Raw genomic sequence first — 21,825 nt, 5'->3', positions numbered from 1 at the left:
AATTACAATGACCTGAGCCCTTTCAAAGAACCAGACCTGCTTCATGCTGTCTCCACAGAAACCTCATGTGTTCATTCCAGCAAGTGAGCAAAGCCTTGAAACTCACCTGCTGTTTCATGGCAGCCACAGGTGACTGACCTGGGATGAGCAGACAAGGGCTGTATCGAGGTTTAGATCTCCCCCATTCCCTCCCCCTCAACATACCCAATTCAGCACAGGCAGACACACATGGTGAAAAATACTCGGTTCCTCCTACAAAGCACTGTGTCACACTTAACCTCCACCCCCCTCCTCAACTCCAAACCACAACAGCAGCACTGGGAATTCAGAAGGCTGTTACACAACTGTGGGGTGTCTGCAACACAACGCAGCCATCTATTTCTTAAAGCTGGGACCTCTGCAATCCAGTAAAGGAAGAGGAAATCAGATTTTCTTCCCAGGGCTCATATCAGATACAGGAGATAAATTGTGTCTTTTACTGAGGCCTTCCTGACGCAGGATTCAGTGGAAAATAGTATGATCATTCAAAACAAATCAGCTCACAAAACAGCATCTCTCCTCAGCTGTCTTTCAAAACGCTATTAAAACCCCCCTCAAAGAAGTGCTCATCTCAAAAGTTCAGCAGCAAAAGGCACCATTGCCACCCCCAAACTTCATTCACTCCTGGAAGATGGCACAGTTCCTCCTGCCCCTACCTGTTTGCAGAACCTCAGGAATCCAATAGAATAGGTTTTTCCCCACAGGCAGCAAGTCCCATATACACAGCTGGACCTGAAAGGACCAACACAAGATGACAGGGTTCAGAACCAAGATTTGGGCTAGAGTGCAAGATTCCTACCCTCTTTGTCTACCACCCTGTAACGAAGTTGCAGTACTAGTGCTTCCTCCAACCATGACTACAGTTACAGCCATACCCTCTTTCAGAGACGAATTTAAAACAACATCCCAATTCCATACTCTAATCTATTTTATTTATTTATTTAACTGACAGATCCTAGAGGAAGCACACACAACCAACTGAAGACAGAAACTATTTAAAGGAGGAGACAGGAATAAGAAAAGAAACAAAGGAGTAGGCAGGTGCCCAGAAAAGCTGTGAATCAGTTCAGCTTGCCTAAGAGGATGTGATCAGCCTGATCTGTCTCAGACCAGAGCACTGGTACATCACCACCATCCATGCTGCCCAGTCCCAGCAGACACTTGCCACCTGACACAGTTTTTCAGGGCAGAGATAGGCACAGAAGGAGGAGAGTGTCATGCTGCAAGCACAATAAATACTCACTCAATTGGTTTCCCTCTGATCTCAGACATGATGGAGCTCTCCCCTCCCAAGTACTCATAGCAGAGGCTGAGAAAGTTGTATATTACAAAGGCTGCAAAGACATCAATCAGAGCAAAATGACAATCAACTTCAAAACAGGTGCAAGGACCAAGAGTACAGGCAACAAACCAAACATTAGCAGGGACTGCTTATGCAGCATCTTTCCCTTCAAAGCACTGCAGATTATTTTCTCTTCATTTATCACCCTACCTCAGCACTCACAAGACTATTTGAACTGGAGTGTGGCCAAGGTCCCAGGCCAGTTCCATGACTCATGCCAAAAGGGTCACAGGACCATATAACACTTTGGTCAGTCTCTGTTTTACTTGGCATCTGTAAGATGCCATTCTTTACCGGGTTCCTGTGCACCATTCCAGGACATTACATGGGTACTAAATAATTTGGAAAAGTTCTCTCTGATTCATCAGACATATCTTATCTCCTATATTTAACCTGTTAGGTGAGGAACACAGTTTCTCTCTCTGAAGTAACCAGACTGTAGACATAGGAGTTGGAGAAACAGAGGGGTTCTACCAATCAGTGAAACTGTTTTTATGGCTGGCAGAGACTTTTGAAAAACAGCCTCTGTGCTTCATTTCCTCAGAAAGCTGAAATTTCTTGTGCACTGAACAGGCTTCTGGGCCAGCTCCTTTCTGCCTTCTCCAGCAAGCTGGTACAGATGAGGAAGGACTTTTCAGACTGACTGCTAATACTCTGCCCTACTTCGGTTCTCTTCAAGGTTCAATTTTGCTGATATATATAAATTGAGGTGAAGATGCTGTGGGGAGCACTCTCATCAGAACTACGGACAGGTTTCCATTTCACAGGATCCAAACCCACTTAATTGTACTTAATTGTACATGCCCCATCTGCCACTCTCTTGATCTGCTATAATTGCTGTTGGACTATCATAAAGTTGTGAGATTTTTAGGGCAAGGACTGTACTCTTTAAGTTTGCCACATACAGCCTTGGGCCAAAACGGAAGAGCAGGTGACCCTTCTTTCAACATAGTTTTCTATGACAGCCTGTATCTGGAAATTCTCTGGAATGCCAACACCCAAATCCTGGGTTTACCCCCCAGCAATGACATAATACAAAGAGAAAATAACTTGGGACAGAAACAGAAGTCTCGAGGAACTTGGAAATAAGAAAGAAAGCCTAATAAAGTACAGTGCTGAGAAGCTGACCTCACCAAGCAGCTAGTTATTAGACCTGAGGTCAATTTTCCCATGTGGATGGACTTCCAAAGTCAGAGACAGACATCAACTCTAACTCTTCTACAAGCATCCAAACTATGCCCTGGAAAAGAGGTACTTAACACTCCCCAAAACACTCATCATCTCAAAACCTTGTATTTACAGCTTGTACACGTGCCCAGTTGGCAAGAATGCTACAGCACATAAAAGCCAGTGGTATACCTGCTTCTGTCTATGTAATTGGGATATTGTTATGCATCTGTAATCCTTGTGATTGAAGAAAGTTAGGTATGCTCACACAGCAACGATCTTATGAAAGCCCTAATTAGAAGAGAAAACACCAATCATGGAAAACTTATTGAAATAACTGTGATAACTCCTTTTGCCTGCAATTTTCCTACGACTTAGCTGACAGCTCCCAGCACCCAGAGCAAGAAAAGCTGAGCTTTTCCTATTGTCCTCCAGTGACCCCTGCCCTCTGATGCGGTCATTACAATACCAGCTGCCCATTTCACAAGCACTAGGGAATAGATGACAACAGAGGAAGAAATCATTCCATAACAAAAAAAAACAGGAGGGGGAAATATTTGTCCATTCATCTTCAAGAGAAATGAGTGCTAACTATCAAAGCTCACCCCATTAACAAAAGAACTCTTCTCCAGTCGTGATCCACATTCATCAGATGGTGCTCATGACATCAACATAAGAAAAAACGAATCTACTTTTGTCAGTTACCGACACCCAGACTTGTACAGAAACAGAGTCATGTGAAAGAACATCACCAAAGTCTGCTCCTCCTAATGCATGCTATGAAATGCCCCTAAATGGCCCAAGATAGGTTTTAAAATGTATTAGTAGGGTCTTCCGCCCCATTCCCTAACAGAGCTCCTCCCCGCTTTGCAATCTAAAATCCTCCCCACAAAAGAAAGGATGAGATGGATGGCAAAGGAGGGAAGAGAACAAAAAGGCTGTTTTAAAGCAATCTCCAGAAAAAGGAAGGGAGAGAACCTGCTGACCAAAGGTGCTTTCGCCTCCACCTGTAGCCTTCTTGCACAGCCCAACATGCTGAGGGGAACTCCAGAGCAACGGCTGCTTCCTGAGCAGATGCTCAGATGTTTGCAAACTCCCTGAGGCAGAGGGATACTGGCTGTTGCTAGGAGAGGAGTTTGGCAGAGCAGCAGCTTCCTGCTAGACCTGCACACGCATGCAGAGCAGGGAAAGAAAAAACACAGGCCCAAACAAAGATGCCTTCTGAATCACGTGTGTGCATCTGCCATCTGGTGCTGCATCTCAGAGCACTGTCATGGATGTGAAGGAGGGCCTGCTGGTCCCTTCAGTTGATTAACTTGTTCACATGGCTGGGGCACCTCTCTGCAATGCAGATCTCACCACAGCAACTGCACGAATGAGACATGATTTAATGAGGGTATAGTGATAAACTGTCCTCAAAAATACACTGCCAGAGTACAGTTTCTCCTCCTGGGTGGGCAGAAGCTTCTTTCTGGATGAGGTCAAGAAGGAAATGTAGACAGCATTTATTGGAGAGTAACCATTTCCCTTGCATACAACAGTTGTATTATCTGCTGCAGATAACCAAAACCACAGCAACGAGTAACTCATCCTGAACATGGCACCCTCTCTCCTGCAGGACTCCAAAGCACTTTACACCCCACGAACCCCAGCATGTGGTGGCTGTGATACCCTGCATGAGCACACAAGTGGCCATAGGATGGGACCAGAAGAATACATTGCTAACAAACTGCACCAAGAAAACAGAACACAGCAAGTGTCTGACTGCTGATTAAGTGCTGTTAGAAAGAGCTAACTGATAAATTGCTTTATAGCAGGTAGAATCAGATTTTTGGCTCCATACCTTCCTGAAGCAAAGGAAAATCATAAACTTTGTCTCTACAGAACACTGGAGAAAAGGCTCAATGCATTTTATCATGCTCACAGCCAGTGAGAAGAAGATCAGGTTAGATGGGGATTTGAACAACCTGGTCTAGTGAAAGATGTCCCAGCCCATAGCATGCGGGTTGCACTAAGATGATCTTTCAAGGTCCTTCCCGACCCAAAGCATCCTATGATTCTGTGACTTTCAGGCACTGAGCAAGACATGTCATCTAGTGAGGCACCCTGTAAAACTTTGTCTCAGTAGGTGACAGTGATGCTTCTAAATGTCCCCAGCCAGAAGCAAAAAATTCTCTCAGGGCAGAGACTTCCCGCCTCCCCCATTTTCTGTCTGACCCCTTTTTACCTTCATAGCAGTCCCGCACTGTGCCAAAGTAAACATAGTACTGGTCATTGGTGAAGAACAGCAGACTGAGCCATGAGTCAAAGGCGTAAATGGGCACAATGAAGAGGATCCGAACAATGTAGCGCTGTTCATTTGGGCAGCTGTAGCAGCGAAGGTGCATGTAGATCTGAGAGAAGGGAGAGGGGAGACCAGGATCAGCAGGATATGGAGTAGAGAGGAGAAAGTAAAACTGCAGAGTCAACTGGGCAAGGAAAAACAAACTCAATAACTCACCTCTTGATGGCCTCAAAGTAATAATATAAAATTAAAACCAAATCACCATTATCACACGATATTAATACAGTACCCCTTAGTTTGCAGAGGGAAGAAAAGGAAGTGGAGGCATTTCTAACCTAGTCACTTACAGGGAATTAATTTACTGTTGTTATCATCACCTTGCCCATATTCTTTTGTTCATACCTTTTTTCCCCAGTTATCAGCCCTATATTCCTGCTAACCTGTTTGAAGTACCTAAAGATTTATATCACTGCAGGCTGTTTTTCCCTGAAGAAGGAAGCTTAAGTCCATGCTCATTCTAAACACTCTCTCTTGGCAGCTTTGGATGCTTTCAAGACTTTCACCTGAAACAACCTAAGAGATCCCTTCACAGCACTGCCAAGAGCTGATAAGCCACAACCCATCTTGGCTCCAGAAGTGCCATTCTGCACATCGGTGACAGCACAGCCACAACGTGTCAGCCAACAAGGGAGCACCGAGCTCACCCAGCATGCTCAAAGGAACCATGCAGACACACTGCTTGCTTTGTCCCACAGTTTGCACACATGCCAATCCCTGTAAGTCACTGGCTGCAAGGAGCACACTGTCCCCACCCTACCACTGCTCACAGTTTGTTAGCCATCATTAAACCCACACCTAAGATGCTTTCTCACAGACTACCCACCTCCTGGAAAAGGTATTGACCACAAACATACCCTGAAGATGAGCACTACTCTGGCCTAGTAACATGGCCAGAGCTTCAGCCAGAGTTGTGGGTACACTCTGTCTACCACAGTGAAGCAGAGGGCACATTCTCCAGAGACAAGGCCTCCATATGCAACCCTCACCAAGCTGCTGCCCCAGCGGCTGGCCTTAACAGCTAGTTTATGACGTACATGCCTCATGACTGACTGACTTTGCTGCCTGAAGAAGCACAAGCATTTGCTTGAAGCTTCACCTTACATTTGGGGGTGCTGTGAGGATTCTCCAAGGTCTAAAACAAAGCATACACTAATGATCTCACCTTTCCTTGGAAAGCGAGAGCAAGTTCTCTCTCCCTAGCTACTTGCTGCTCATCTCTCCTTGCCTCTTGGGCAGATTTGGTCAAAATCAGCTGAAGGGCTACAAATACATCTGTTTCCTCTCCCTAACCCATGAGGAGCTCAAAAAAGTCTCGTTTCCTGAGAATAACAGGTTGGAAATAAACTAACAGACCTTAGGGGTATTTTTTCCTTGTGACAATCCCAGTGACACATCTGACCCAGCACAAGGATAGCTGACACCGGAGTTCAGATGACTCCAAGCTTTGCCCTTGGGATGTCACAAGAGCCCTGTGATCCGGGTGCCTACAAAAGCACAGGAACTGCTGCCTTGGAAGAGGACAACAGTGTGTTTCAATCAACAGTGTCTCTCTGGCACTGACCTGCATTGGTTTCTGCAGAGAAGAGCATTAATGCCTAACTTTGCAATGCTATACCCCAGAGGAAAGACTTCTTCCTACCCTCAGCAGCTGGTCAATTTGACAGGAGGATCCATGGCACTTGTAATCGGTACCCAAGCTGGTGAAACTGCAGGTGTTAGTCTTATTCACCAGTGACTAATGCATTTTTGAACTTCACTAGCCCCTGTATTCCATGAATAGGCTGCAGTTTTCTAGACCCTAGTCATCACTCTGGAATCTACGGACCGACAGGTACAAAACACAGGTTGATAAATAACAGGGTTTGCATTTCCCCCCTGTGTTTTTCAGTTCACATGATGACCGCATGAAAGAGAGGTATGGAACAGGATACAGGGTTTGACTTGCTCTGGCTCCCAGGACACCTGCCCCAGAAAGAGGGGAGGGGAGAAAAGTTAAATAAAACATTTCCTGCTACTCCTTTCCGCAGCAGAGTTCAGCCTGTGGAATCCACTGGCACAGGAGATCAAAGGAGGTATGTCAAACAACAGATGACCACAGTCATTTACCTAGCAGCTGACACAATAACAAAATGGCTAGATTCAGCTACTAGACCTGGGAAAGGATGGCTTGAGATAACATACCTTTCTGCAAACACTCAAAAGATGGCCAAATGTTTTACTAGTTTTAAAGAGTTTGCTTCCTCTCCATTTACATTACAGAGAAGCAGCAAACTGTCTGAATCTGGGCAAAAAAAGGCCCATATAAAAGTTGCAACCTTGATCAGCACAGATAATATATTAGACCCAAAAGAAGAGGTCCTGGTACCACTCCAGAGACTGAAAACCCCCATCACACAGCTGAATGTGGGAGGGATATGCCACGGGATCATATGTGCTCTTCAGTATGTGTGGGGAAAAGAAAAGGATGAGAAGCATGAGTGACAGGGTTTTACCTGATGGCAGGTGATGAGCAAAGCTGTCCATACAAAGAAACCTGAGATTGCCTGAGCAGCAGTGGTCATGAGGAATATTGGCTGCTCCACAGCCGTGGGGCTGCCATCCTCCGGCATCCAGGAGAAGTTGGGAGCCACAGCTGGAGTAGTGGCAGTTGACCCCAATCTGGGGGCTGCAGTGACGTCAGTCATCACTATCATGGTGTCTTTTGGTGTGAGGTTCCAGTTAGGATTGCTAAAGAGCACCCACAAGCCAAAATCTGTCAAGGAAGAGGAAAAAAAAAAGCAATTGAACCCAGCTGAAAGGACTCAGGAGCTTAACAGTAACAGTACTTTGCATGTCTCACATGCCTTTCACCAGGCTGCTCACATGCTTTACAAACAGGACCCGGGTAAGTCTGCCAGTGCCACCCCTCGTGATACAACAAATCATGCGGTCCTCAGGAACCTCTCACAACACAGCCTCCCCAAGACCATAAAACACTGCCACCACCACTGTCACTATCCTTCTGCAATAAGAATATTTAAGAACAAGATGAATACAGCATTCACCTAAGATCAGAAGGAAATATCTAAATCATCCGTACTGGAAGATGACAGGCACACCTAACTTAGCAGCTCTACTTCCCACAAAAGCACTAGCTATTCTGCTCTGTTCTAGTCTAGTTAGTCTGCCAGTCTTATAGCTTCATTTGGAAGGCAATAGAACAAGCAGCAGCAGGGCAAGAAGAGGCACCACAAAGTGTTACTGTGCAGCAAGGAGGAAAGAAGAATCTCCTTATTCCTCCAGCAAGGAATCCCCACCTCTCCTATTGCCATTTTTAAACCCAACTCAGCCCAAAGCACCTTCATTGGAAGGACAGGCACTGAAAGCTCTTCTCACAAGAAAAAAGAGCATGAAAGGTAATGTTTATACCAAACACTGTATGGCATGGTAAACTTAGCCAACCTGTCACTAATTCTATTAACTTAGCATGGTTTTCTACATGACATGAATTTAACCTGATTAGCCTTTAAAAGCCATCTGATCCATGAAAATATCAGCCAGAACACAAGGATATGCAAGACTTCAAAGTAACATGACCCTTGGTCATTTCCTGGATGAAAAGCTATTTTCTTTCAATGGAACAAATTCTTGAAGGCCTAAGATCTAAAGCAGCCATGGTTTTCAATTTGGTTGTAAGCAGGCTCTAATGTGACCTCTGGACTGGAGGAAGATAATCCACTTAAACCAAGATCACAAGCAGGCAGCCATTGGTTCTAGCCACCAGAAGAGCTGCTTCTGATGCAGTTCTAGTAAAGACATGGTTATCAAGGGGAACAGCGTAATATTGCCTCCTTCTGATAACCTCCTAATAGTTTTTGGGATAGCCTTTCTGTAGAAGTGCAAGATGTAGCTCTTACACAGGCCTTTCAGATCAGCAGATGGAAAGGGCTTTAGAATTGCCAACGATCCATCGCCACAGTTTACAGCTGCAACAGGGAAGGGGATGTCTGCACTTACTGACAGGTCCCATCAGAACATGGAAGAGAACATACATCCACAGATGAACTGCCACCGCCTCGCTTCACCTGAAGCCACAGCACAAATCAGGGAACAGGCACCCAGTAAAAGCAGAGGGCCAGGAGCAAATCATTTCCACATGCACACTACAGTGTGCAAACGGCCCCTCCAGCACATCCTCTTCCAAACCACACACTTGCTCCAGCAGTGCACAGCACTCTGATTTTACTTAGGCCACATTCCATCTCATTTCTGCTTTCTCCCACAGGGGAAAGAGAACAAATACAAATCCTGTGAACTACCCAGATTTGCTTAAGCAGATACTATCTTACTATAGAGGGAGTCGCACAACTGTTATGTTTTAATTTACAAAAAAAAAAAAAAAAAAAAATCAAACTTGGCTTTTCTTTGTTCTTTCCAGTCATTCTTTTTCCAAAATATCCCTGCTCTCAGTTACAGCTTTCCATAACTGCACGTACTGAAGGGTAATTCAGTTACAGTCCTAATCAGTACAGGAAAAGTAACTGTTTTGAGTTTCAAAGCACATGCACACACATTACATACCATACCTAAAAATTCAGAAAGCTCAAGGATGGATGGAGACGTTGCAAGGTAGCAAGGTTTTTACTGCTTTGAGAAGAACAAGATTTCTACCCAAGTCACTTCTGAAGAGGCTGAACACTCAACAGTGCTGAGTGCTTCCACTGACCTCACAAAGGACAGTGAAAGAAAATGAAATCAGAGCTGATGCACATGCGGTTAACCTAGCTCTAATTAGAGTCCAGTCAGCTGCAGTCCTGCACATCCCACTGCACTTTGGGAGCTATGCAAGGGAAGAAGCTGCTATGCCCTTTCTAAAGTTCATAGCAGAGAGGATCACTACTGCAGCCCACCAGCGGCAGGAGGGACCAGACCTGAAGCTCCGTGGTCCAGCTAATCAAACCACACTGACAGCACAGACTCAAATGCAGGGCTGGCAACATCAGCAGAGCTGAAGATCTGAAACAGAATTCTTCTGCTTCTCTGCACTCATTTTAAAAGAGGCTGAAACAACAAAAAGTGAGCAACAAGCATTCTGATGTGACAAGGGTTGTTTTCAGAAGCAAGGACACTCACAAGTGTAACCTTAACACTGCCCCCTTGTGATTAGACATCAACTGTCACCAATTCCAGGACTATGCATCTTTCCCTGCCGGCTCACAGTCATTGAAACTAGTAACTCTTTCCAGCACTGTGTTCTGAAAGAAAATATACAACCTCTATTAACCAGGGCTCCACTTCTCATACCCCAAACCCCAATACAACTCAGCCATGAGCACCCCCTATTCCTCAGGGTTGTCCCTGAGGACAACTTTTCAATGGCTTGAGACTTTTTACTGGTTGCAAGAATCAGCTTGCAGTTCATTTTCCTTGCTAGTGAAACATGAAGGAACGCTGAACTCCCAAATCTGCAAAATAACATACACCTTCCCAATTATCCCTTCTAATCTCCTAAAGTCCCACACACCACTGCTACAGTGACAAGTATAGGCAGTGCTCAAAGCTATTATGAAAGATTACTGAATGCAAGATGCTGAAGCTGTAAGAGCAATTCTGTACTATACTTAAAAAACAGGCAATAGCACAGATGACTGGAGCCTTAACCAGGTGGGTGGATTTCAACCCATTCACCACCAGCAGCTCAGAATCTGCTTGCTCCTCTTTTTTCTTTTCAAAAAGACCATCATAAAGGAAGGCTATGGCAACTGTCTTATTAGGCCTTGTTTCCAAGATGCCTCCTCCCCACAGGACACAAACCCAACACATCATTAGAACAGGCTTCCAGCAGAGGTGGTGCCTGGGAGCACATCACAGTTAACATGCTGCCTTGACAAGCTACATATTAGGCATCCCAGTGTAAGCAGGTTCCTTCTTACCTGACACAGCAAATGTGTCTTGATACTTGTTTCTTGGATACCTACCAGCATCACAATCCCTGTCAGTCAACACATACCTTCCTGCTTCCTCTCATGCCTGGGGAAAAGGGTCTTTTCCAACAACCACAAAGCTATTTCATATTCACCTCAATTTTCTCCATTTTGCTACTCCAGCTGTGCAACAACCTGACAACAGTTACAGCTGTGAGCTCTTCTCTGTGTACTCCCCCCAGCTGCCTGTATTTCTCTGTTGTTTCTTGCGCATTTTAAGCTCCTCGGGACAACCATCTTTTTGTTCTCTGCCCGTACAGTTCCCAGCACTGCGAGGCACCAAACCATGAGGAAGGCACTTGACATTGCCATATGGAAAATTAGGGGCATTCAGAAACCTGAATTATCAATGCAGTACAAACCAATGTAATGCATAACAAATTCTCTTTTGCCATATCCTGCTTTCTCCGCTCATCACTTCCACCTCCATCTCACTGATTCCATTTCAAGGGACAGTATAGTTACCTGCACACTTAGTCTCCCTCTCTGGAGGCCTTGCCTAAATACATCATATGAAAACACTTCAACATCACTCATCTTTCCTCATCTCCAACTGACAACCTTGCTGCCCATGGAGGTAACCTGCAACACAGCAAGTCCCAAAACGGGACCAGAAGAAAGGATAGCCAGGAAAAGCACCAAGCTGAAAACATGCATACAGAAAAGCACATCTGGGTAAACACACAGGGCTTTCAGACACAGGCTTAGGTGTATTTCAGGATGGCTGCAGGAACCTGGCTCAGCTGGTATGACTCCTCTACGTGGGCTACATGAGCTTCAGGCAATACTTAGGCCTGCGTGAGGTCTATACCAACAACCCCAAACCTGGAAAGGAGAGATGACACCTCCATCCCCAGTGAGCTGTTACGTTTTTTCACCCAGATGCCACTACAAGTTATGCACATTAGGGCAAGATAAGACCCTGTACTGCTACAGGGCATTAGCTTAACCTTCAACCCAGTACTGGCTTAAACTTACCAAACAGATTTTCTGAAAGCACTTTAGCAGTATTAGGGCCTGCTCTCAATGCAAGGAGAGAAAAGAAAATGAAGCCAAGTATGTGCAGTTTCACAGAATTACTGACTAGTTTGGGTTGGAAGGGACCTTAAAGCTCATCCAGTTCCAATCCCCTGCCACAGGCAGGGACACCTTCCACTAGGGCAGGTTGCTCCAGGCTCCATCCAACCTGACCTTGAACACTGCCAGGGATGGGGCAGCCACAGCTTCTCTTGGCAGCCTGTGCCAGTGCCTCACCACCCTCTCAAGGAAGAACTTCTTCCTAACGTCTAATCTAAACCTACCCTCCTTCAGTTTAAAGCCATTCCCCCTTGTCCTGACACTACCTCCCCTTGTAAAAAGTCCCCCTCCAGATTTCCTATAGGCCCCCTTTAGTTACTGGAAGTCTGTTACAAGGTCTCCCTGGAGCCTTCTCTCTCCCAGGCTGAACAAGCCCAGCTCTCTCAGCCTGCCTCCATGGGAGATTTGCATCAAGATAACTATCCTGATGAAAAACTAGAGACACAGAACACTGTTACTGAGATTTCTGACAGGGAAGGGGCTCCAGACCGCATGGGGACCAGTTTTGTTAGAGACACCACACCTGTGTAAAACTAGCAGGGATGTGTCCACAGGGCCTGCATTCACAGAAAAACAGCAGCACACTAAGTCTTGATAAGGAGCAGATTGCCATTCTTGTGTCTTCTGGAAACAGAGGCCTTCTGTCTTTAACATTAACATGGCAGTTTCTTCCACCAAAAATAAACTCGGAACAGTAAACAGATGGGACGTGGCACAAGTGAAAACAAAAAAGAAAACTTCATTTTTGGCTTGCGTAAAGGCATGGAAAATGTTACCACCAAGCTATTTCTGCATAAGGACAAACAAACATAAATATGCAAACCCCATTTCTGATGCAACAAAAGCGGAGCAAGAGGAGGGAAGAAACATTCAAGCTTAGTCCTTCAGTTCTTCAGGGCACTTCTGAATACATATTCAATCCTAGAGTGCAGTACAGGAGGAGTGGGCTGACTGCTCTGAGCAAGACCTGACCCGTCATGCTGCTGGCAGCAGAGCACTCGCTTTGCCCTAGTGTCAGTAGGAAAAGAACCCCAAACGACGTGACTCTGATGCCGTTCTCTGCCATCTGCAAACACAATCTGTGTTTTTAAAATAGATCATCTCCTCTGAGGCTGAAAGTATTTCATTTCTAAACTGCTGAGAGAGCAAAGAATGATACACAAAGCTATCCCGTGAAAGAGTCTTAACAGCTAAGCCTCCTTCTGCTGTACAAGACACGATCCAAGAAAAACATGCGTGACCTGGCTGCAAGGTTCTCCTGGAAAGCTACAAGGCAAGAAAAGTCCTTAAAACCTACTCCATACTTCCTGTAGTTTTAAATATCCACCACGCCAAACTTGGTTTCCATTAAGACAAGACAAAACCATTTTCCACTCCCCTCTTAAATTCTTACTTCTCCAAGAGCTGTTCCATTAAATTTTCCTTACTTTGGACACAAAACAACCAATGCAGAAGAACCATGCAGTGGATGATTTCAAGTCTAAATTTTCTACATCTACTAGGACACAAGCAAGAGCTTTACATTAGTGAAAGCGGGAGTTTTATGGTTTTTCAGAATGTCCCCTAGACTTGTAAGGACTACAAAAACACAGGACAAAATGGTTCCAGATTTTAGACTTTTTTAATTATAAGAATGCCTAGACTTGCCAACTGGGATCAGCTCTTTCCTTTGTGCTAGATACATACTGCAAATTCGTAATTGATTTAAGGTCTTTTCAACCCCCAAAGGCATGGCATCACCAGCTGATCTGACAAGCAGGAGGAAAAGAAGGAGGTAGAGACCCAGGGCAAAATAACATAACGCTACACAGTAAGACAGTCACTGGTGCAGCTCAAATCAGTAGCAGCAATAAAAGAAAATAAAATGCTTTTAAATTTATTACTTATTAAATTGCTTTTGCTCCCTGAAGTGGCATCTAGTTTACTTAGCTATGAAATATAAAAAGGTCCCAACAGTGCATTTTTAAGCTCTCCAGCAGCACTCCCAAAACAATCTGTGAGTTAAATGTGTGACCTGGCATGCAAATTTTACTAGTGCAACTCATTTCCATTTTATTATTCATGCTGCGCAAAGCTTTCTTGATGTTATGTGGGTGAAAGCCACCCCATAGCACGCACTTCATACATGGGCACATATACAAAACTCCAGACACACATGAGCAATACTGTACTCGGCTAGAAGATGACCGTTTGTCGAGATTTACCAGAACAGCAGTTGAATCTACAGTTACTGCGTTTTGTACCAGCTTAATGCACTTCTCCCTCTGCACACCAAATTCAGATGCAAATGCAGGGTTATTTCTCCAGAGGAGTGAGCAGGCTGAACACTGAGGAGGTTTTGCCCAGTCACGATTTCCAAAGCAGCTGTCAGTACAGTTAGTGAAATGAGAGGAGTATCGCTGGGACATAAAACCAGTAGTGTCAGCACCAGTGGAGCAGGAAGACCAGTAGCCTCAGAAGCAGAAGGCAGAGGAGTCAAGCACCCGGGAGGACCAAAGCACAGAGCATGGTACACACTCACTAAGCCATATTCAAGACATGATCCAATGCCTATGTACACACACATAAGAGCAAACCATACACACAAACAATTTAACCTTCAACAAGGCCATGCAATTTCTTTTCTCATCTTAAGGAAATTAAACTCTGAGACTACCAAAACAATCATCTCCACTTCCAGTTCACAGAGCCCCCACTCGTTTTGCTAATGCACACACAGTGATCCGAAGAGAGAGCAGCTTACCCTCCCCAGGCACCCATTTAAAAACTCCGAATCAACAATAAAACCTTTTTACCCTGAGCCATGCAATCTTCTTTCCAGAGTGTTTTTCTGCTCTATTAATTTCTGTTGTCTTGCTGTACTCGCACAGCCCTCCTCATCCTCCTCTTTTTTTTTACTTTGTGGACTGACTCACATTGTGATAGGTCAACATCCAAAATCCAGTCCCCTTTTTGGAAGGGGACAGGAAAAAGACAGACAGGGGGAGGGAGAAGAGGAGGAAAAGGGATGTTCCCCAACCTTCCAACTGCTCCTTTGAGAGGAGGCTCAAGCACACTTGGGTTATGCACTGTGTCCCTTTCCCTTATTTCCAGCAGCCCCACTCCACATGAACCAGTCAAGCCCTCTGCTCCCAGGGGAGAAACACAGAAAGACTACAAAGACATTCTGCAACTGGCAGAGGGGAACAAGACTCAAGAAAAAGGATGTGTTGCAAACACTTGTGTCTGGCAGGCCAGAGGAAGCTTGATTTCGTTTTCCAAATTCTCAAGAACAAAGTCAAATCAGGACTTATTCCACTACCGTCTCATACATCCTTCCCCTCCTCCAAGTGGAAGCAATAGTTTTAAAGTTGCCACAGGGTATAGTTACTCCAAGAATAATCAGAAGTCAAACTCTACAGCAGGATCGAAAGCCACTAAACTTGCAGCAGTCACACAGGAAGGGAGGGTTTTTTTAATATCAGAACATACTTTTCCACACAGAATATAACAGAGTATCTATCAGATCAGATCCAGACGTAAATTTAGCAAGTAAATGTGCTGGAAGAAGCCAGACATCTTATCATAAGCCTAGGGAACTGTGCAGCAATGCGTATGAGGAAGATAGCACATCTGACTTTCCTGGCAATCACTCTCTGATGCAAATATGTAGCAGTGATGAGCACTGCAGAAATAAAAATGGTGATTCTCAGCAAAGCACCCAAAGCCACTCACTATGACGCCATTCCGTAATTGCTAAAATAACATCTGATCTGGGTTTTTGTTTGTGAGTTGTTGCATTTCCTGGACTCACAGAATCATAGCTTGAGTTGAAAGGGACCCTAAAGCTCACCCAGTTCCAATCCCCCTGCCAAGGGACACTTTCCACTAGAGCAGGTTGCTCAAAGCCCCATCCAACCTGGCCTTGTACTGCTGGGAGAGGAGAGCTCCTCCCCACACAAAAAATGCCAAGCCCTAGATAAATCAACATTATAGCTCTGCTAGTTAAAGAGTGAGCCCAAACACAGCACTTCCCTTACAGAAAAGCTGCCTCTGGAAGCTCACAGGCAGAGAGCAATGCCTGGGGGAGGAAACCATTCTCACACTTGCTGGCTAAAGCACAGCATCAGAGGGAAAAACATTACCCAGCATGCTCTTCTGAAGGCTACTTACACCACAGCAGTGGCTGGAAGTTGCTCCCCTTTTCCCGACTCTATACTGAAGCTGACCACAGAGGTTTGCAGAGAAGTCACCAATACTGTCAGAAGCTGACAGATGCCAACAGCTACTAACTCAACGTTGAGGCAATTCTGAATCTCCTCTATCTTACCCAGAAGCCAGCAACAGCAACGCCTTTTCTCTACACAGACAGGGGCACGCCAAGCATCCACCTGAGAGGGGGTGTGCTTAAAAAAAAAGATGAAACTTCAACCCAATTTTTCCAGACACTCTATCCTTAAACTACTCAGGTGGATGAAGTTGCCTAAATGGGAATTTATATGAATAACTTCTAGCTGAAAACTCTGCTGTGAAATCAGTGCCATCATAAAGCCACTGGACAGGGGAAAGAAAGCCTTAAAGTCAGGAGAGTCTGGAGGAGGAGAGAGGTCACCCCCAGCTCCCATGGGACAATCAGCTGCAAATAGCTACACCCACCACTAATCAACCTTTCCTGGCACAACTGGCATGAAGGAGACAAGATGTGGTGGGCCATGAAGAGAAATTGACTCTCCTCTAATCTGCCTCCTCAGGTGACTGGCTTGGCCAGGTTAATTTTAAGTAACCTGGACAGAGAGAGGCACAGCTACTTACACTCCTGCTGCCTGTCTGTGTCTGTGCTGGAGACAGCCAGGCAACTGCAGGCTCTCAAGCAATCGGCTCAGCAGCCTCCAGTAGCATCCATGTCATGTTTCACAGCCTGCAGAAGGAACAATGGGCCAGCAAGGTCAGATTTTAAGGTATGACTTCATCTCCTCCTCATAAACCTCACTGCTGCACTAGACAACATGTTGCAGTCATTTTCTTTGCTTAACCAGAGAGACCTTTTTTTACCTTATTGCCACAGAGTTAATCAGGGGTCAGATGTACAACATACCCAGGCAGAGAGGCATGTTTTTGGGTTACACACAAAAAAATTGAGGCAGTGACACTATCTCTCTATGCTCTTGGTCACTCTCCATCATACAACATCCTGAAATAGCTGATCCTTTCAGTGTCATCAGACTCACAGGCACTGTGACCATAAGATAATAATAGCAGTATTCCCATCCTTTCAATTCAGAGACTTGAGGGTGGGGAGGCAAATATCCACATACTTCATGGGTTAAAAGATATTAAATGCTACAAGTAGAGCATGTAAGTTATTTCCCTTTTCAGATTTCATGTAAAATATGCCTCTTGAGGGCTATAAGACCTGGTCACAACCAGATAACAGCACAGCTCCTGGGCATCTTGCCTATACACTACATTTTCCCTGGACACAGCTTGTTCGTGTTGCCATCCCAGATACGGTACTTACCCCATCACAAACAAAAACCCCACGGAGGCTGAGCTGATTTTTAAAGACTAGACAGAATCTGGTTATCAGCAAGTACTCCAGTCACCTGCCTCTTCCTAGAGGAAGAAGACTCTGAGGCAAGATTCCTGGAGAATGGCGACAACTCACTGCTTCAGCTGTCAGGATTTCACCTCCAAAACCTTCCTGGGGAATTGCTGCTCTGACAACACATCCACTGCCCTCTCCCAGAGTAGTCCATAAGGGAAGAAAATGAAAAGGGGGAGGGGGGGAAGGAAATTAAAAAAAAAAACACCAACAGCATTTTCAAAAGGGTGCTTCCAGTCCAAGCACTATTGTATTTTACAGTCATTTTAGCTAAGTGTTTTAATCCATCTTATCATGGTTTCAAACTGCTTTCAGAGCCCCAAGTGTTCTGATAGGGTGTAATGTCTTGGCAGGAAACCACCCTTCCACCACAAGAAAGCAAAGCCCATAGAGCTTGGGAAGAAGTGAGAACAGCACACACACCGCTTCAAGCCAACAGATGGGCAAGTCAGCACACAAAACTCAAACCCAATGCTGTTCTCCACAACACCTCAATTTTCAGGGCCTCAGCAAGCACAATCAATCACAAGCTCTAAAACAGAGACAAGCTTCTGCCCACAGCTCTGGCTGCTCAATAACAGCAGCAGCTTTGTTATGCAGATAGCGAGCAGCAGTACGCAGTAGGAAAGCTCTACTGTACAAAGGTTAAGTGAAGTTTCTCTCTGAGCCTGTACTATTCTCTTGATACTGCAGATAGTCCACGCTGTACATTCACCACTGCTTTATAACCTTGGGTTCTTCAATTTTAGCCTGAAAACCCCATGAAAACTAGTCATAGCACCGGCCTCTCAGAATCAACAAGTCAGGGAGTCCCCATCCCTGGAAGTGTCAAAGCCAGGTTGGATGGGGCTCAGATTGGTCTACTGGAAGGTGTCCCTGCCCATGGCAAAGGGGTTGGAACTGGATGATCTTGAAGGTCCCTTCCAACCCAAGCCATTCTGTGATTCCATGATTTGCAACTTCCATATTTTAACTTCAATACTTTGAATAATGCAAGACTGAGCTCTTGAAGCAGCTAGGTCCAAATAACAAACATCTCCTGAGGAATTCACTGCTCCACCAGCCATAGCTGCAAGAGCTCAAAGACACCCTTTGAGCTGCTGGAAAATGAAAGAGGCACTTCTGCTAGGAGGAACAGGTAAGAGTTCATCTCCATCACTGCAAACATAAGCCAATTAAATGCAGACCCAAAACATGAGGGGAAAGAAGGATGAAAGGTAAGTTCCATCATATGGAAATTAAAAGGTCGCTGTCTTAAGTCACATATGATTATTAGATGTTTTAGTTAACTCAGCAGTAGAACTGGGTAGAGAAAGGGACTGACATTTGGGGGCAGGAGGGAGGTGTTTTAAAAGTTATTTTAATTATAAATCAAGAAAAAATCCAACCCACCCTTCCTTTATTCACAAGAACAGAACCTAATCCCACAACTGCATATGCTCATCTCCCAGCCTGCTATTGGCAAAGGGGCAAACAAGCTAACAGAGAACAAGGCAGCCTTCTAGCTGGATTCTGTCACACTATTAGAAACCAGCCAGCTCAGAAAGCTTTCGTTACGTCACACCACCTAATCACACTGAACTTTACTTTCTGACCAGCTTGTGCATGTTTAAGAACCTTCCCCTTCTAACTGCCACGTGTCCCAAGAAGACAGGCAAATAATAGCACAAAAGATGCCCAAGTGACTGGAAGACGTCCTTCCCCTTGCCCCACGTTTCCAAAACAGCCCGTTCAGCACTCCGAGATGATTGTAGAGACCCAAGTAGAACATTCTACAGCAATCGCTCCTGTTCCACATGCAGGGGGAGCCACCTGCTGCATACGTGCCACTTCAGGTTTACAGCACAACCATAAAAATGATGGTATTAAGGACTTCTAAACTGCTCCACTAGACCAGAGCACATTCAAAGTGCATTTTCTTGTGGACAATGGTGAAAAAACGAGCCTGAAGGAGGCCTTTGTGGTACACCTTCACCATAAGAAAAGCTGTCCCTGAAGCCCTATTGTTTAGCACTTAGCCAACATCCTAAAAGCCTGAGAGCTTACTTTTTTTCCCAAAAGTAACACCCAAATACAAACCTTCAGTATTAGAAACCTGAATAACACGATCATTTCTAGAGAAATCTCTGGTCCCTTTTAGGGAGGTTGCTAAGCTCTTCAACCCAAGGGTAACTTCCAGCTGTTCAAAGGAACAGCTAAGTCTTGTGTTGAAAAACGAAGAGGATTTATTAGTGGGATATGCTTTATTACATTTTCATCGATTGTTGTCTTTGTCTCGAAGGACAGGAAATAGGTTTTTCTATTCCTCCTATTACCCTTCGCTCTAGTATTGATCAATGCCTTCTATTTCTTTCTTCAGCGAAGGTAAACAGTCTTCTCTCTGGGGAAGCCTGTCTAGGTCTTCAATAATTACTCCTGTTCAAGCTCCTTATGTGGCAAGAACAGTCGCAAACTTTCTGTAAGCAGGAACCATCTTCACTATTTCCTCTAGATCTCCCACTCCTCCTCCTCTTGACAGCTTCATGGTGTTTCAGGCAGCTTTCATAGCCTGAAACCACTCCAGTCCCTTTCCTGGATCACAATTCACCAGAACCCAGACACACGCATGTTCTCCCAAAGCCCTCCTTCCACTACGTGCTTCAGTTGCCAAGACTGAATTAGTCCTCATGGAGCCCCTGACGTTTCAAGCCACCATGATCATCCAAACAAGACCCATCGTAATTCACCCACGGTACAGGAGCACAGTACCAGCCTCCTCACACTCCTACCCGTGGTGCCCATACAGCCTGAACCAGCAGAGGCACAGCAAACACAAACCTGGAGCCAAGCCGACCCTTGCAGACAGTGACAGCCACTTAATGCCGCTGCGAAGTGTGTCAGCACCGTACGTGTGTGTGTGCATGGGGAGACGGGATGTGCTGCAGCAGGGACATAGCGGAGAGAAGGGGGAACTGTGTGGGCTACATGAGGGGATGGGGTGTTGTGGGGACTGCACTGGGACCTTGTGGGGAGGCACGGGGGGTACGTGTGTATGTACGAAGGCCACACAAGAGGGAACGTGCGTGACGGGTCAGGCTGTGGGGGCCGCGTACGTGGAGAGGGAACATCGGGGGCCGCACACGGGGAAGAGGAGGGGACGGGGCACACGCATCGGGGGAACGTGCGCGGGCTGGCCGGGGGAATGGGGAGAAGGGCTGAGAGGGGGCCGCACCGGGAGGGCACGGGGCTGCGGGACCTCATCGGGGGGACCGTGAGGGCCACGCCGGGGAAAGGGAGGAGGGACTGTGGGGTGGGGAGATGGGGAGCGGAGGTCGCGACCGCAGCGGGCGACGCGAGCGGAAGGTGAGTTTGTGGGCACCTTACCGAGCACCTCTCCCCGCCATCGAGGCCCCTCAGCCCCCGCCACGTCTTACCTGCCGGCGGGCGGGGCTCGGCTCAGCTGGTCCCAGCCCGCTGGGGTGAGGAACGGTCGGGTCGGGTCGGGTCGGGCCCTGCCCCGCTGCCCGGCGGGCGGGCGCCGGCACCGGCGCGGGGGCGCTGCGGGCCTCAGGAGCCCATGGCGACGCCGGGCCCACCCCGGCCCTCCGCGCCTGCGCACGGCGCGCCACGCCCACTCCCCGAACAGGGTGACGTAACCTCCCCGCTCTTAAAGGGGCAGCTCCCCGCAGGCCGGGGAGGGGAGTAGCTGTGCTCAACTGACCCGCGGGTGGTTGCGCTTCCCTCGGAATGTCCAGCGCTCCAGCAGCTCTGTCCCCCTCCAGGCCGGCTACGAGCAGCGCAGCCCTAAGGAAGAGCCGCACAGATTTCCACCTCTACCTCAGAACTGGTTTTCCCAAAGTTCCAAGGAAAAGCATACATGTAAGGTGCACCTTTGCTCAAGCCAGAACAGGGGAGTTTCAACATAAATGAATAATAGAACCCCAAACACAAGCTCTAAAACCTTTAGTACACAAGCACCCTGCTTGCATGGAGGACCGTGGTAGCAAGAAGAGGCAATAGCCCATCCAAAACATGCAGGATCAGGCTTTCTGCTGCCCTTCTTTTCAAAGAGATGCACCGACGCGGCTCCTACTCCGTATCTCCCAAACCAGTCCCATTTACTTTTGATCCCTCAAAAAACAAACTCAAAATGGAAGCAGAACTAGAGGCAACAGGACAATACCCTGTGTTGCCCTGAACTACCCTCCTTCGCTCATCTGCAACAGGCAACTGAAGGAGCAGCTCTTCCTGCTCAAGCTGACTTGGAAGAGCTTGCAGAGTCACCAAGATCCAATCATTTATTCCCAGCAGCTGTTTCTGGAGGAAAAAAAAA

At 46.3% G+C, this 21,825-nt stretch overlaps 1 protein-coding gene across 3 annotated transcripts in view; it reads right to left on the bottom strand.

Annotated features, from left to right (window-relative positions):
• Nucleotides 1–21,098, bottom strand: part of TMEM184B (transmembrane protein 184B) — a 30,429-nt gene extending 9,331 nt beyond the window's left edge. The window contains exons 1-4 of one of the 3 annotated variants that reach the window (XM_062620542.1): nt 20,927–21,098; nt 4,776–4,941; nt 1,283–1,373; nt 696–771 (exon numbers count right to left, since the gene is read on the bottom strand). In XM_062620542.1, the coding sequence (XP_062476526.1) occupies nt 696–771; nt 1,283–1,373; nt 4,776–4,935 (327 nt within the window). In that variant the 5' untranslated portion in view covers nt 4,936–4,941; nt 20,927–21,098. Of the gene's footprint in view, nt 1–695; nt 772–1,282; nt 1,374–4,775; nt 4,942–7,384; nt 7,654–20,926 lie in introns of those variants that run through there. The other 2 variants (XM_062620540.1, XM_062620541.1) reach the window with 2 other exon arrangements.
• Nucleotides 21,099–21,825: the final 727 nt, after the last annotated feature.

This window comes from Pezoporus occidentalis, unplaced genomic scaffold (assembly GCF_034315485.1).
Source record: "Pezoporus occidentalis ecotype Australia unplaced genomic scaffold, CSIRO_AGI_Poc_V1 ctg221, whole genome shotgun sequence".
Taxonomy (NCBI): Eukaryota; Metazoa; Chordata; class Aves; order Psittaciformes; family Psittacidae; genus Pezoporus; species Pezoporus occidentalis.
Note: the sequence above shows the minus strand (reverse complement) of the source record. Positions and strands in the feature narration are given on the sequence as shown.